We start from the raw sequence: 14,823 nt of genomic DNA on the forward strand, positions 1-14,823 counted from the left end.
GAGGAGTATATCAGAATATCGTCTAAGTAAATAACAACAAAATGACCAGTGAGATCCGAGAATACTACATTGATGAAATTCTGAAATATGGCGGGGGCCTTGGTAAGACCAAATGGCATGACTAAATTTTCAAACAGTCCCTCGGTCATGAGGAACGCAGTTTTCCATTCATCCCCCTCCCGGACCCTTATCAAAATATATGCCGCCCGAAGATCCAGTTTAGAGAACCACTTTGCCCCTGAAAGTTGGTTACACAAATCGGGAATCAGCGGAAGGGGGTATGTTATGAGTTCATTTTCCCCTTCACCATTGAGGTCTGATGAACTCCCTCTTCTGGTGAAGGAAGGTAGTGAGGCTGATTACCAAGCACCTGAGCTGGGAGAGGATGACTGGGCGACGGGGATCTCTGACTGGATATAAGGCAGCCGACGCCCTTCTGCCTCGCTGGTGATTCCTCTGTGGAATTCTAGGAGACCAGTCTGATTCCTGCTCCTCAAAAGCTAAGTTTTCTGCTTTGCCTTTTTGCATTTGTGTTTTGGTTTTAGTTTGCCTTGCTTTTCTGGATTCTGCCATTCCCTGCTGGGGTGAGCTGAATTCCTTTTTGTCGGTTTGCTCTGTCTTCAGAAAATACCTGAGTACTGATATAGTCTTTTTGAAGCCTAGCGTCTTCAGGGCCTTTTTCCCTGTCAGTCTGTTGGCTCTTATTTTGATAGGGTTTTTCGCGGATTGCAGACAGCAGCCTTCCTATCCTGTCCTATAATAGTTAGCTTGGGCCCCATCATTTGCTCAGTCTATCTTTCTATCTGTGTTTTTTCTTCTTGCTTCACCATCATTATATGTTGGGGGCTGCCTATTGCTTTGAGGTCTGCTCTGGGGCAGTTTAGATTTCCCTTTCTGTCTTTAGGATAGGCAGTTCTCCGGCTGTGATCGAGGGGTCTAGGGCATCGTAGGAACCCCCACGGCTACTGCTAGTTGTTGTTGATAGGTTCAGGGGTCTGCAATCCAATAGCTGCCAACTTCTCTGGTTTTCTGGACTTAGCTAGCATTTCTGTTTTTGCCTCCTACAGTGACTCATTCATAACAGGGGTACGTATTCCGTACAGTAATCTTATTAAGCTCACGAAAATCGAGACAGGTACGTAAACCAACAACAAGAAAATAGGGGGGGAGCCAGCACTGCTTAAGGTTAGAACGCATAAATTGGAGTGCATATGCACATAATGTCTAGCTGTATTCAAAAATGAGATATTTAGCAAAAAAATTGATCAATTCAATTGAGCCACCCCGCCGCGCCAAGGCAATCTCATATGGGGGGTCCTACTCTATATATTTTTAATAAATGCTGTGCCATTACGGCCTCCTAAATACATTTAGAGCATGACCACATCAAGTGCAATCTGTACCTGAACATTACTGGATCGCTCCCTTGAAGCCAGATGGAGCAAGTGCAGATGAAGGCCAACCAGGTCTGAACATAGACATATCAGGAATGGCCTCCACACATTGCCTGACCAGCAAACATAGATGAAGGGCGATGTTGGCCCAGACACAGGTGCACAATTAAATAAAGCTTGGGGCAGGGCGGGGCTGCCGTGTGTGTGCACAGCAGCCTAATCCATCACAATGAACACTGAAAAATTATGGCGGACATAACCAAGCGTGCACGGCAACAGTGGTGGTGAGCCACAAACCAACAACAAGAAAATAGGGGGGGAAGCCAGCACTGCTTAAGGTTAGAACGCATAAATTGGAGTGCATATGCACATAATGTCTAGCTGTATTCAAAAATGAGATATTTAGCAAAAAAATTGATCAATTCAATTGAGCCACCCCGCCGTGCCAAGGCAATCTCATATGGGGGGTCCTACTCTATATATTTTTAATAAATGCTGTGCCATTACGGCCTCCTAAATACATTTAGAGCATGACCACATCAAGTGCAATCTGTACCTGAACATTCCTGGATCGCTCCCATGAAGCCAGATGGAGCAAGTGCAGATGAAGGCCAACCAGGTCTGAACATAGACATATCAGGAATGGCCTCCACACATTGCCTGACCAGCAAACATAGATGAAGGGCGATGTTGGCCCAGACACAGGTGCACAATTAAATAAAGCTTGGGGCAGGGCGGGGCTGCCGTGTGTGTGCACAGCAGCCTAATCCATCACAATGAACACAGAAAAATTGTGGCGGACATAACCAAGCGTGCACGGCAACAGTGGTGGTGAGCCACAAACCAACAACAAGAAAATAGGGGGGGAAGCCAGCACTGCTTAAGGTTAGAACGCATAAATTGGAGTGCATATGCACATAATGTCTAGCTGTATTCAAAAATGAGATATTTAGCAAAAAAAATTGATCAATTCAATTGAGCCACCCCGCCGCGCCAAGGCAATCTCATATGGGGGTCCTACTCTATATATTTTTAATAAATGCTGTGCCATTACGGCCTCCTAAATACATTTAGAGCATGACCACATCAAGTGCAATCTGTACCTGAACATTACTGGATCGCTCCCATGAAGCCAGATGGAGCAAGTGCAGATGAAGGCCAACCAGGTCTGAACATAGACATATCAGGAATGGCCTCCACACATTGCCTTACCAGCAAACATAGATGAAGGGCGATGTTGGCCCAGACACAGGTGCACAATTAAATAAAGCTTGGGGCAGGGCGGGGCTGCCGTGTGTGTGCACAGCAGCCTAATCCATCACAATGAACACAGAAAAATTATGGCGGACATAACCAAGCGTGCACGGCAACAGTGGTGGTGAGCCACAAACCAACAACAAGAAAATAGGGGGGGGAAGCCAGCACTGCTTAAGGTTAGAACGCATAAATTGGAGTGCATATGCACATAATGTCTAGCTGTATTCAAAAATGAGATATTTAGCAAAAAAATTGATCAATTCAATTGAGCCACCCCGCCGCGCCAAGGCAATCTCATATGGGGGGTCCTACTCTATATATTTTTAATAAATGCTGTGCCATTACGGCCTCCTAAATACATTTAGAGCATGACCACATCAAGTGCAATCTGTACCTGAACATTACTGGATCGCTCCCATGAAGCCAGATGGAGCAAGTGCAGATGAAGGCCAACCAGGTCTGAACATAGACATATCAGGAAAGGCCTCCACACATTGCCTGACCAGCAAACATAGATGAAGGGCGATGTTGGCCCAGACACAGGTGCACAATTAAATAAAGCTTGGGGCAGGGCGGGGCTGCCGTGTGTGTGCACAGCAGCCTAATCCATCACAATGAACACAGAAAAATTATGGCGGACATAACCAAGCGTGCACGGCAACAGTGGTGGTGAGCCACAAACCAACAACAAGAAAATAGGGGGGGGGAAGCCAGCACTGCTTAAGGTTAGAACGCATAAATTGGAGTGCATATGCACATAATGTCTAGCTGTATTCAAAAATGAGATATTTAGCAAAAAAATTGATCAATTCAATTGAGCCACCCCGCCGCGCCAAGGCAATCTCATATGGGGGGTCCTACTCTATATATTTTTAATAAATGCTGTGCCATTACAGCCTCCTAAATACATTTAGAGCATGACCACATCAAGTGCAATCTGTACCTGAACATTACTGGATCGCTCCCATGAAGCCAGATGGAGCAAGTGCAGATGAAGGCCAACCAGGTCTGAACATAGACATATCAGGAATGGCCTCCACACATTGCCTGACCAGCAAACATAGATAAAGGGCGATGTTGGCCCAGACACAGGTGCACAATTAAATAAAGCTTGGGGCAGGGCGGGGCTGCCGTGTGTGTGCACAGCAGCCTAATCCATCACAATGAACACAGAAAAATTATGGCGGACATAACCAATCGTGCACGGCAACAGTGGTGGTGAGCCACAAACCAACAACAAGAAAATAGAGGGGGAAGCCAGCACTGCTTAAGGTTAGAACGCATAAATTGGAGTGCATATGCACATAATGTCTAGCTGTATTCAAAAATGAGATATTTAGCAAAAAAATTGATCAATTCAATTGAGCCACCCCGCCGCGCCAAGGCAATCTCATATGGGGGGTCCTACTCTATATATTTTTAATAAATGCTGTGCCATTACGGCCTCCTAAATACATTTAGAGCATGACCACATCAAGTGCAATCTGTACCTGAACATTACTGGATCGCTCCCATGAAGCCAGATGGAGCAAGTGCAGATGAAGGCCAACCAGGTCTGAACATAGACATATCAGGAATGGCCTCCACACATTGCCTTACCAGCAAACATAGATGAAGGGCGATGTTGGCCCAGACACAGGTGCACAATTAAATAAAGCTTGGGGCAGGGCGGGGCTGCCGTGTGTGTGGCTCACCACCACTGTTGCCGTGCACGCTTGGTTATGTCCGCCACAATTTTTCTGTGTTCATTGTGATGGATTAGGCTGCTGTGCACACACAGGCCATTCCTGATATGTCTATGTTCAGACCTGGTTGGCCTTCATCTGCACTTGCTCCATCTGGCTTCATGGGAGCGATCCAGGAATGTTCAGGTACAGATTGCACTTGATGTGGTCATGCTCTAAATGTATTTAGGAGGCCGTAATGGCACAGCATTTATTAAAAATATATAGAGTAGGACCCCCCATATGAGATTGCCTTGGCGCGGCGGGGTGGCTCAATTGAATTGATCAATTTTTTTGCTAAATATCTCATTTTTGAATACAGCTAGACATTATGTGCATATGCACTCCAATTTATGCGTCCTAACCTTAAGCAGTGCTGGCTTCCCCCCCTATTTTCAGGTACGTAAACCGCCATATTTTTTCTTCACAAAAAAAACCCTGCCGCCACAGGTGAGACTGAGGGACGTATGTGTACCTTGCGAAGGCTCTCAGCAATGTAATCCTTCATAGCTAAGCGCTCAGGGCCAGATAAATTAAACAGACGGGCTTTAGGCAATTTAGCCCCCGGGACTAACTCGATAGCGCAGTCAACGTCTCGGCCTCGCTTTCGGAGAATACATCTTCGAAGTCTTTCAGGTACTCCGGAATACCTTCCAGCTCGACAGATGACACAGACACATTAAACCCCCATTGAACAATCTCCCCTGTTTTCCAGTTAATAACTGGGTTATGGAGTTGTAACCAGGGCATGCCCACCACCAATCCTGCTGGTAGATTGTCCAGAACCAAACAACTTAAGTTTTCCACATGGGTAGCGCCCACTCTGAGCGAAAACAAATCAGACATAAAGAGAATTCCCTCTTTAGTGAGGGGGGAGGAGTCAATGTCCACCACCTTGATCGGAACCTTGAGCCTAACTGTCCCTATCTTGCAGCGTGTGACCAACTGGGAGTCAATAAGATTGATGGATGATCCGCAGTCCACGAAGGCTGTAGAGGAAAAAAAACCAACCGTCCACTAACAGTTCCACATGAAGCAAAACCTTAGAAAATGAGGAAAAGGGTACCTGAGGGTGAGTAGCCTCCCCGCTGACTACCCAGACCTAGTCATTTCCCGCCGACCGGGTCGAGGATGGGCAATCAGGACACTCCCTTTTCCAATGTCCCGTTTTACCGCAGTTGAAGCATAACTGCTTTTCACTCCGGCATTTTCTGTCCTTTTCCTTCAGGGAGAGAGCGCCTACATCCATGGGCTCAGAGACAGTCTCTTTTCCACTGGGGAACAATGGAGTCTCCACCTGCATCACCCCCTGGCCCGCAACCTGCGGTCCATCCGGACGGCTTGGGTCATGGCGTCCGCGAGTTAGGTGGGGGATGTAACGCCAAGGCATCCTGCAGCCACTCGGACAAGCCTCTGCGAAAGAGTCCTCGGAGCGCGTCGTCGTCCCAAGAGACCTCTGCGGCCCAGTGGCGGAATTCAGTACAAAACCACTCAGCTGAGTGTTTCCCCTGACAGACACTCATCACCATGTCCTCTGCCAATCGTACTCAGTCCGGCTCATCATATATGTGCCCGAGGGCCTCAAAAAATGCATTCATCGACACTCTCTCAGGGTCAGAGGGAGGAAGGGAAAAAGCCCAAGCTTGTGGGGACCCTCTTAATAAGGACATAATGACCCCTACCTTCTGGCTTTCGTCCCGAGAGGAACGTGGTCTCAAACTAAAAAAAGTTTGCAACCCTCCATGAAGATCCTGAACTCCTTTTTGTTCCCAGAAAAGAAGTCAGGCAGTTTAACAGGTTGTTCCGGGAACACTAGAGCAACATCACTCACCCCAGCCCCCAGAGACCCAGCAGAAAAAGCCCCCCGCACTGTCTGAGAAACCTGCTGTTGAGAACGAGCAAGAGTTTGCTGCTCCAGAGATAAACCCTGAAACATCTGACTCAAATTTTTCATCTGTTCAGCCAGGGACTGTATGGGATCCATAATTCTCTGCAAAAAAACCCCAAAAACTTAATGGTCAGTTATAATGTCACGGTCCTGTTAGCGCCGGCGTGCAGCCACCGCTGAGCAGGGAGTCACCCACACTGCAGAGGGGCCCGGGGTCAGATACGGCGGGTCAGCTCAGGCAAACAGGACCTGGAGACGCTGAAATTAGGAAGCAGCGAAGGACCTACGGTCATGTGACTGCAAGGGGCGGGGCTTAGCGTCCTGCTGCCAGAGATCGGCAGGACACAACTACAGGAATGCTCAGATCAGACAAACGGGGGTCATACACAGAGATAGCAGTACAGTACCAGGGATGAGACAGAACGGATAGTCGGGGCCAGGCAGTGGTCAAAGCCAAACAGACATAGAAGGTACCAAGCAGAATCCAACATGCAGTATCCAGAGAACAGACCGAGTCAAAACCAAAGTATCAGGCAAACAAGAACACAGCACACACTCAGTGGTCAACACACTCTGCCAAGGGCGAAAGTATAACTGATGGGGATTGGGGCTTCCTGAGGCTATAAAAAGCTTTCCCAGAACCAAGGAGAGGCCACAATAATAAGCCCCAGGTGTGCAGGTAAGAGCCGGCACTGTGATCATAACATTTAACCCCAGAAGTGCAGGTCATCAGCACTGGTTCCAGACATTAACCCCAAGCGTGCGGGTCCAACCCGCACTGAGATCATGACAGTAACCATGGAACTTTCCAGGCTGATAATTTCAGCCCTCAGCTGTCTGCTTTTCATTTGCTGGTTATTAAAAATATGGGGGGACCCCACATTGTTGTTTTTTTTTTAATTTATTAGGTTAAACAAGGCTAAACACCCTTTAATGCCACATGAAAGGCACTAAAAGGTGCAAGTTTATTATATATGGTGGCTTGAGAAATTCTATATCTGCAGGATATTATCTATATATTCTATCTATGTAGCACACATCAATCTATTCTGAGGGATCGGGCTGTCAATTTACTGTACTTCGCTGATGAAATTTTGTGGTTTCTTTACAATATGTGCATAAGAATCAGATAGCACACAGATATTCTGTGTTTTTCTCACACCCATTGACTTGTATTGGCGATTCTCATCTGGTATACATGTATGTGGTCATGCGCAGCATGCTGCGATTTTTTTCGTTGGCCCCATTAAAGCTGATGAGACGCAGTAGACTAGTCGGACAGGTGGGTCCCTGGTGGCTTCTCCCCACCTTATGCCCTGGATTGACTGGTCTCTACCTACCTGCATATATATTTTAATTGCATGGCACATGGAGTACTTCAGGTTGTGTTTTTTTACATTGGCACATTAGGCTGAAATGGTTCCTACTACTGTCCATTGTAACACTGGCAGCTTTTTCCTTCTTTGATAAAAGCAAGGCTTATATAGGGTTAATTGGAACAAGCATATTGAGGGTTTCTAGAGAGGGTGAGCACATTCCTTAGTGGAAAAATGCTTATTCGCACATGAGGAGATATATACTTGTAGGAATGACAGGTCAGCCATTTATAACTAGACAGACATTAAATTTGAATGTCGGGGGGCCGGACACATGGAGATTTACTTACTTGCAGTTCACTATGCGAATTTCAGAAAAGACCATTTTATGTTTTCAGATTTCCCAATGACTGATGTAAGTGAAGAAATCTTATGCGAGGATTCAGCACCTGCAATTACCAGTTTCACTGCATTGCCTAGAGTATGGTTCACCAACTCCAGTCCTCAAGGCCCACCAACAGGTCATGTTTTCAGGATTTCCCTTGTTTTGTACAGGTGATGCAATTATCACCTGGGCAATAATAAGGAAATCCTGTGAACGGAGCCACTGAGCAATATGTCGCACTCTCTAGGCTAGGGTTCCCCAACTCCAGTCCTCAAGGCCCACCAACAGGTCATGTTTTCAGGATTTCCTTAGTATTGCCCAGGTGATAATTGCATTACCTGTACAAAACAAGGGAAATCCTGAAAACATGACCTGTTGGTGGGCCTTGAGGACTGGAGTTGGGAACCCTAGCCTAGAGAGTGCGACATATTGCTCAGTGGCTCTGTTCACATTAGCTATAATGGGTTTCCATCAATATATAACGTGTCCTCAAACATACTGGAACCCAATCACACCCCATAAAGTCAATGAGATCCATCAGGATGTGTACCCTTATGAAAACTGATATGGTATAAGGCTGTGTGCACACGATGCAGATTTGCAGCGGTTCCGCAGCGGATTTTACCGCGCAGAAACGTTGCATATCCGCATTGTGATGTACAGTAGCCTTTAAATCAATGTAAAAAAAAAACCCGCTGTGCAGACGCTGCGGATTTTTCCGCACGGTTTTCCCGCGGTACAAAATCCGCAGCATATTACTTCTTTTGTGCGGTTTTCCATCTCCCCTGTCACCAAATCCGCAGGGGGAAAACCGCACAAAAACTGCATGAAAAATGGAAGAAATCCGCAGGAAAAATGCGGATTTCTTCCATTCTGCGCGGAAAAATCCGCAGGGCCAAAAAGTCCGTCTGCACTCAGCCTCAAGCCCAGGCCCTGGTGCAGATTGAGGTCAGGTCCACTGGCTGTTTAAGTAATGATGTGGCAGGAGGACTTTTTGGATACTTTTGTACCACTCACGGCTATGCTCATTATCCACCTTCCTCTGATATTACACAGCACTGGGCTTTACAATGATAAATGATGATGAATAACATTGTAAACCGAGTAGTGGTTACAGTCAATGACCCTGCACTGAGTCACATTAGATGTTTGCTCTGATGTGACCACAGCCGGCACATGACTCCTGCATGGCACAATACCGGCGACCATCTTCATTTACCTTTATTTCTATGGGAATACAATGGAGCTTTGTTTTAACCCACTAAACCATCACCTGGATCTTTGCGATAATGCCATCCCTGTGTAGGCTCTTCTGCCTCTGATGTCAGTTGTACATGGACTGGTTTTGGTGCATTTACCCCTTCCACTCACCAGAACAGGGGTCTCGTGTCAGCTGTTCTCTTACCACAAGACTGCAGAACTGAGTGGAGCAGCAGGTAATAACTGTGCCCTGCCGCTCCATATTACTGGCAAGGCCAGGCTCAGCACCCAGCTATATTCTGATCCTTAACGCCACAGACTCAGAATTTAATTCATGGAAATAGTGTCAACATGGCACTGTATGGGGACAGGACGATCAGAATAACAATTCCCATCAGAATTCGTCAATCACTGAACGACTTGTGTGCTGTCACTGGACGCTCATTAATGGTGCATTGCCAGGCCCAAAATTGGCACGTCCAAACGCTTTCCTCAACTGGACCTTGCAACGGCAAGACGGACAAGTCGTAAGGTTACACAAATCGAGGAAGCAGCAGGTGCCACCAAGATCTGCAAATGACAAATTCTCAAGCGCCTAGCTCCAATCTGTGCACATAGCAGTTGTATAAAAGCCAGGTTGAAAGCAATTATCTTTCTATAACCAAATGAAACCTCAAAAATGGGATGAAGTCTTGTTGGATGGTTGTACGATGCCTCCTGTTCATTGCCGTACCAGATATCGCCATTTGTTGCCAACTGAGAGAAATAGCGAGACTTTGGTATATCACCCTGGAAGATCGCTACGTGCATCCACCGAGATGTCCGCACTGCTCCATGTGGCATATGCCAGTGGTTGGGAGAACAATGACGAACTGGAATGACAAGGTAAGGAGACGAACATCTGCCCAGACGGACTGTCACTGTAGAAGAATGGCGCCTAGTGATCCATTCTGTACTGCAAGTGAAATTGGACGTCACATTCCAGGCCCAAGATATCACGCGGTGTCTACACAAACCATCAGAGGACGTTTGACACTGGGCGTCAACTGTTCCATTGCCCCCACACCATCACTGTAAAAGGCTCTCATGGTGCAGAGCTAGACGGCAATGGAGGCTGGAGTTGGGGTCTGTCGTCTTCAGCGATGCGTCCTGCTTGTGTCTTGTACACAGTGATATCTGGAGATTGCTCTGGAGACCAGGTGGGCAACACCATGAAGAGGCCTTCATGAGAGAGCAGCGCTCGGATCCTACTCCTGGGATTATGGTGTGGGGTGGTAAAATGTACAGTATCCGGACCCCTCTCGTCTTCATTCCAGGTACACTAAGATTAACATTACAAGGGTTTGCTTGTGGAACCAATTGCGTGGCCATTTCTCCAAAGGGTCACAGGAGCCGGTTTTCAGTGTGACAAGCCAGGCCTCATGTTGCTCATGCTACTGTGAGCAGTCTGCGAGGCCTAATTGTGCTGTCCTGACCTCCAGACTTGACTCTCATCGAGCACATCTGAGATGTTATTGATCTGCAATTGCACGGGGAGCTGCCAGCAGCGGAACTTGATGATTTGCCCAAGTGCATTCAGTGAAGGTTCCTCAGATGAACATTAATGACCCCACCGATAGCAGCCGAGTTGCTAAGTGTTTGTTTCTGCATGTGGACCTCACACAAGATACTGAATAAACTGAGATGTGTTAGAAATGTTGTCTCCATAGTTTCATCATCTGCAGATCATTAACTTGTGTATGGATCCAGCGACTGCCATCATTTCACTTTGCCTTCTTGGCGGGGCAATTTCAGTGTTTCAGAGTGAGTGAGGGTGTGTGTGTACACCAGTACAGGGCCCATCCCTGGCCTCTAGTGGCTATGGCGTTTCCCGTACGTTTAGGACATGTTGTATAGTGGCTGATAATGGCAGCTAGCCGTGTGCACGGAGGTGACCCTAGTGGCGCTCCGTACACACCCGCCGTGTGCGGGACAGTGTCTGTGACACAGGCTGGGTGTAGCCGGCTGCTCTAGGACCCGGCGGCCTCCGCCACCACTTCCTGCCTCACTCTCACACTCAGCTTCCAGCCCCCGGAGCCGCGGCTTCGTCCTGCTACCTCCCCCAGGCCAGGCCGGGGACACCATGTGAGACCAGGCCGCGACCAGCGCCACTTCCACCCCCTCACTGGCCGCCTCAGGTGAGTACACGGAGCCGCGCAGTGACGCGGGAGAAGCCGGGGCTTGTGAGGGGAGAGTAGGCCCCTTCCACTGCGGCGCAGGCAGGACCCGTCTCGTGGAGCGGCCGCTTCCCAAGTTCTTTATGTAGTGATGGAGTTTGTGGTCGCGGCCGGGCGCAGTGTGTACGGGACCGGGGGAGGGCTCTGCTGCCTGACGGGCTCGTCCCCAGCCCGGCCGCACGGTAATGGCCTCCGTGCTAATAATCACTGGCATTATTAATATGGCGATGGTGACATCATCCCCGGCCTGTGAGGCACATCAGGAGGGCTCTCCCGGCCTCTGGCCCCATTGTTACCGGCCCAGGCCGCTCTCAGGCCGTGACCATTACTGAGGGTTCTGCTCCATGAATATGGATTGTCAGATTATACCTGTATGGTCAGCGCCTCTGCCCCACAGGTTGTACCCAGCTGGTAGCTAGAGGTGAGCCAACCCTAAATGTAAGGGTCGGGTTCCTAGTGGGCACCTACTGTCCGGTGCTGAACTCTGAACACAGCGTGCACCCGGTACGCCACTTTACAGTTTAGGAGAGAGAGATTTTCCAACTCCAAAGTCGGGGTACAGTTCTGGTGCCCGAACCCCAACTTCCACGGGTGCGCTCCTCCCTACTGGTGGCGATGGGCGGGCAGGACTTCTGGAGCAGCTCCGCTCTGTGTAAAGGTGGGCTTGCAGTGCATTTATGCCTTTGGTTGGCAAATCCATAAGGCCCCCACCTATACACCCTGGTGGTTCAGAAGGAAGGAAGAAATAAGCAGCATGTGCCTGAGGTTTCAGAAATCTCATTCACTTTGGTAATTTGTTTCTTGCCCTTGAACAAAAAAAATGCAGCATGTGAACAAGCCCTTTGAGGAAAAAGGGGAAGGTTTCACTTATTTCTCTGGTCTCCAAAATGAGGATGCTGATCATCACAGGAACGAGCTGTAATTTTCCTGACGTTGTCTGTCTATTCATACGCCGAGGTCAAATTGCAACTTGTGAAAAATCATAATAGATCCATGTGTAGACCCTAAAGGGGCACTGCAGTTATAGCAAGTCAGTGATCCAACTTTTACAACTTAAGGCCACGGTTACACATTCAGTATTGGGTCAGTATTTTCCATCAGTATCCAGGAGCGGGTGATAAATGTAGAAGTGGTGACGGGTTTCTATCTTACTTTTGTTATTGTTCCTCTCCTGATTTTGGCTTACAATTACTGTGAAATACTGAGCGTGTGAACGTGGCCTGACACAGCTTTTTGCTGATATTATTTCTGTATCTGTTTCTTGCCGTTTTCATTATCTCTGCTTGCTGTCTTCCAATAGAAACTTTCGTTCTTGCCTTCCAGGCAATTATCTTGTCCCTAGATACCACTCTGAGAACTATATGGGAAAGGTGGCCATGTATATGAAATAAATGCTGGCAGAAGATCTTAGTGGACCTCATGTACAAGAGGTGTCCGCACTGATCTGAAAGAGATGTTTGATGAAAGGATTCGGCATGTTACATGTAGATCTATATGGCTGTAACATCTCCCCTCCTACACACTGATTATGTCCATATGGCTCTATCAGCCTGACAGAGGCAGACACCATCTCTTCTTGCACCCGTCAGGCCAGTAGTCACTGGTATATGATGTATAGAGTGATGTAGTCTGTACATTGGCATCCAGTTCTCACCGTGCGGCTGATACGTGCCACTGTATGGCCTCTGTTAGATGCCTTGATTAGTGTATACGTCAGAAGATCTTACCGGCATACGAGTGAAATAATGGCTGTAATTATGGCGTGACCCAGGACAAGTGGCTACGCTTATGGAGCAATGCTACTCATCTGGAATTGTCAGGTCTAATGTGTTTGCCATCATTGCTTCAGTTTATTGCTTATGTAATAATTTTTCTTTATTTTTTGACATTTTAGACATGGAGACAAACAATCACTTTGGAAGCACCGGCCAGTCTCCTTTATCCAGCGCCTCAGGACTGAAACAGCTGCCTCAGTTGGTGGAACCAGTTTACACAAATAATTCTCTTGTAATATTTCCTCAACAAGCAAAAGGTGAAGTTCCCTCCCTTCAAATTGTAAATCTCCCTATAATTCTCAATATTTACGGTTGTATCATCCATCCATCCATTTTAGTAATTGTGTACTGTGTGGAAAGACTGTATCAAAACTATTGCCACATTCATGAGAATGTGGTGATTCTGTTGTTAATTGTGTTTTTTTTGTTTTTTTTTGTTTGTTTGCTTTTTTATGTATTGCTACTAGAGTTTATCCAGGATTTATGGTAATAATTTTGTGTCCATTTAGGTCTGAATTGCGACATGCCGGTGAATGGCCTGATCTCCCCTTCCATACCGACTAATCCTCATGGGACATATGCATCCGATGCCAGTACTACCAGTCACCCTGCATCCAGTAACTTTGACTACCTCTGGAAATTTCCCACGTCTACTATTGTGATCGACAGTCATGGGTCAAGTTCACATCAGGTTAATGGTTCAGCATCTCCATTGAGAAATGGACCATTTTCTAAAGGAAGCTCGCAGGACGCCTGGGAAAACTCTGCCTCCAGTCATCCAACATCTCTCACAATCAATGGTCAAGACTCGTGCAACTTTAGTAATTCTCATATAACTGTGTCATCTGCAGTTAATGAGACAGATTGCTTATCAGAGACCTATAGTCCAAGTCCATCTCCTCCATCTCCAATATCTAGCGTACAAAGCGTCTCTGTTACCTCTCAATACCAGGAAGATCAGCAGGAAGTGGAGTCAAATGCTGGAGACGTATTGGAGAATGATGAACAACTGACAGAAGTCCTCGGGTCCTGTAATGTGCCAGCAGGTGCGTATTGCACTTATATGAGAGCTATAATATGTAACTCTGCTACCTCATTTTATAAGAATATTGTCAGGAATGGATAAGAGCAGTCGGGCAGATAGTCCCTGGTCGCACTTAAAGGTGTCCCGGAATCTGAACCATAAGGCTACGTTCCCATGATCAGGAAGTAGCAGCACTTTGAACACAGCGTACTTCTACTGCGTACAAAGCGCTGCATTCTTATCGTGCATGTAAATCCGCATGGGTTCATTGAACTATGCGGGTTTACTGCGTCCAATACAGATCTATAGTGGAAATTTCTGTTGCGGAGACTATTGTCTCTGCAACAGAAATTGACATGCTGCGTCAAATAGAAGCACAGTGGGCAGGAGATTTCTATAAATCCCATCCACTGTGCTTGTGCTGTACAACGTGGAAGCGCGTCAGGTTAAGACTTCTAAGGTTCTTTGACTTTTATTTGTGGAAGTAATGAGGTGACTGGTGATTATTCAACTGTTGAGGGTCCCAGTGGCCACAAGTATAAAGGGCAGTGGTGTGTAATGGATTTCAGTGACATCTTCTGCCTTTTTCAGAGACAGCGCCACCCTTGTCCAGGCTGAAATTAGATGTCTGTTTCATGGTCCAT

The 14,823-nt window shown here is 47.2% G+C and overlaps 1 protein-coding gene across 5 annotated transcripts in view; it reads left to right on the forward strand.

Annotated features, from left to right (window-relative positions):
* Nucleotides 1-14,823, forward strand: part of BAZ2A (bromodomain adjacent to zinc finger domain 2A) — a 102,850-nt gene that overhangs the window by 24,905 nt on the left and 63,122 nt on the right. For 2 of the 5 annotated variants that reach the window (XM_073576901.1, XM_073576905.1), the window contains exons 1-3: nucleotides 10,995-11,341; nucleotides 13,275-13,412; nucleotides 13,665-14,201. In XM_073576901.1, coding sequence (XP_073433002.1) covers nucleotides 13,277-13,412; nucleotides 13,665-14,201 — 673 coding nt within the window. In that variant the 5' untranslated portion in view covers nucleotides 10,995-11,341; nucleotides 13,275-13,276. Of the gene's footprint in view, nucleotides 1-10,030; nucleotides 10,050-10,994; nucleotides 11,342-11,678; nucleotides 11,802-13,274; nucleotides 13,413-13,664; nucleotides 14,202-14,823 lie in introns of those variants that run through there. The other 3 variants (XM_073576903.1, XM_073576902.1, XM_073576904.1) reach the window with 3 other exon arrangements.

The sequence above is a fragment of the Dendrobates tinctorius genome, unplaced genomic scaffold (genome assembly GCF_039654945.1).
Source record: "Dendrobates tinctorius isolate UK_male_01 unplaced genomic scaffold, ASM3965494v1 ptg000051l, whole genome shotgun sequence".
NCBI classification, from domain to species: domain Eukaryota; kingdom Metazoa; phylum Chordata; class Amphibia; order Anura; family Dendrobatidae; genus Dendrobates; species Dendrobates tinctorius.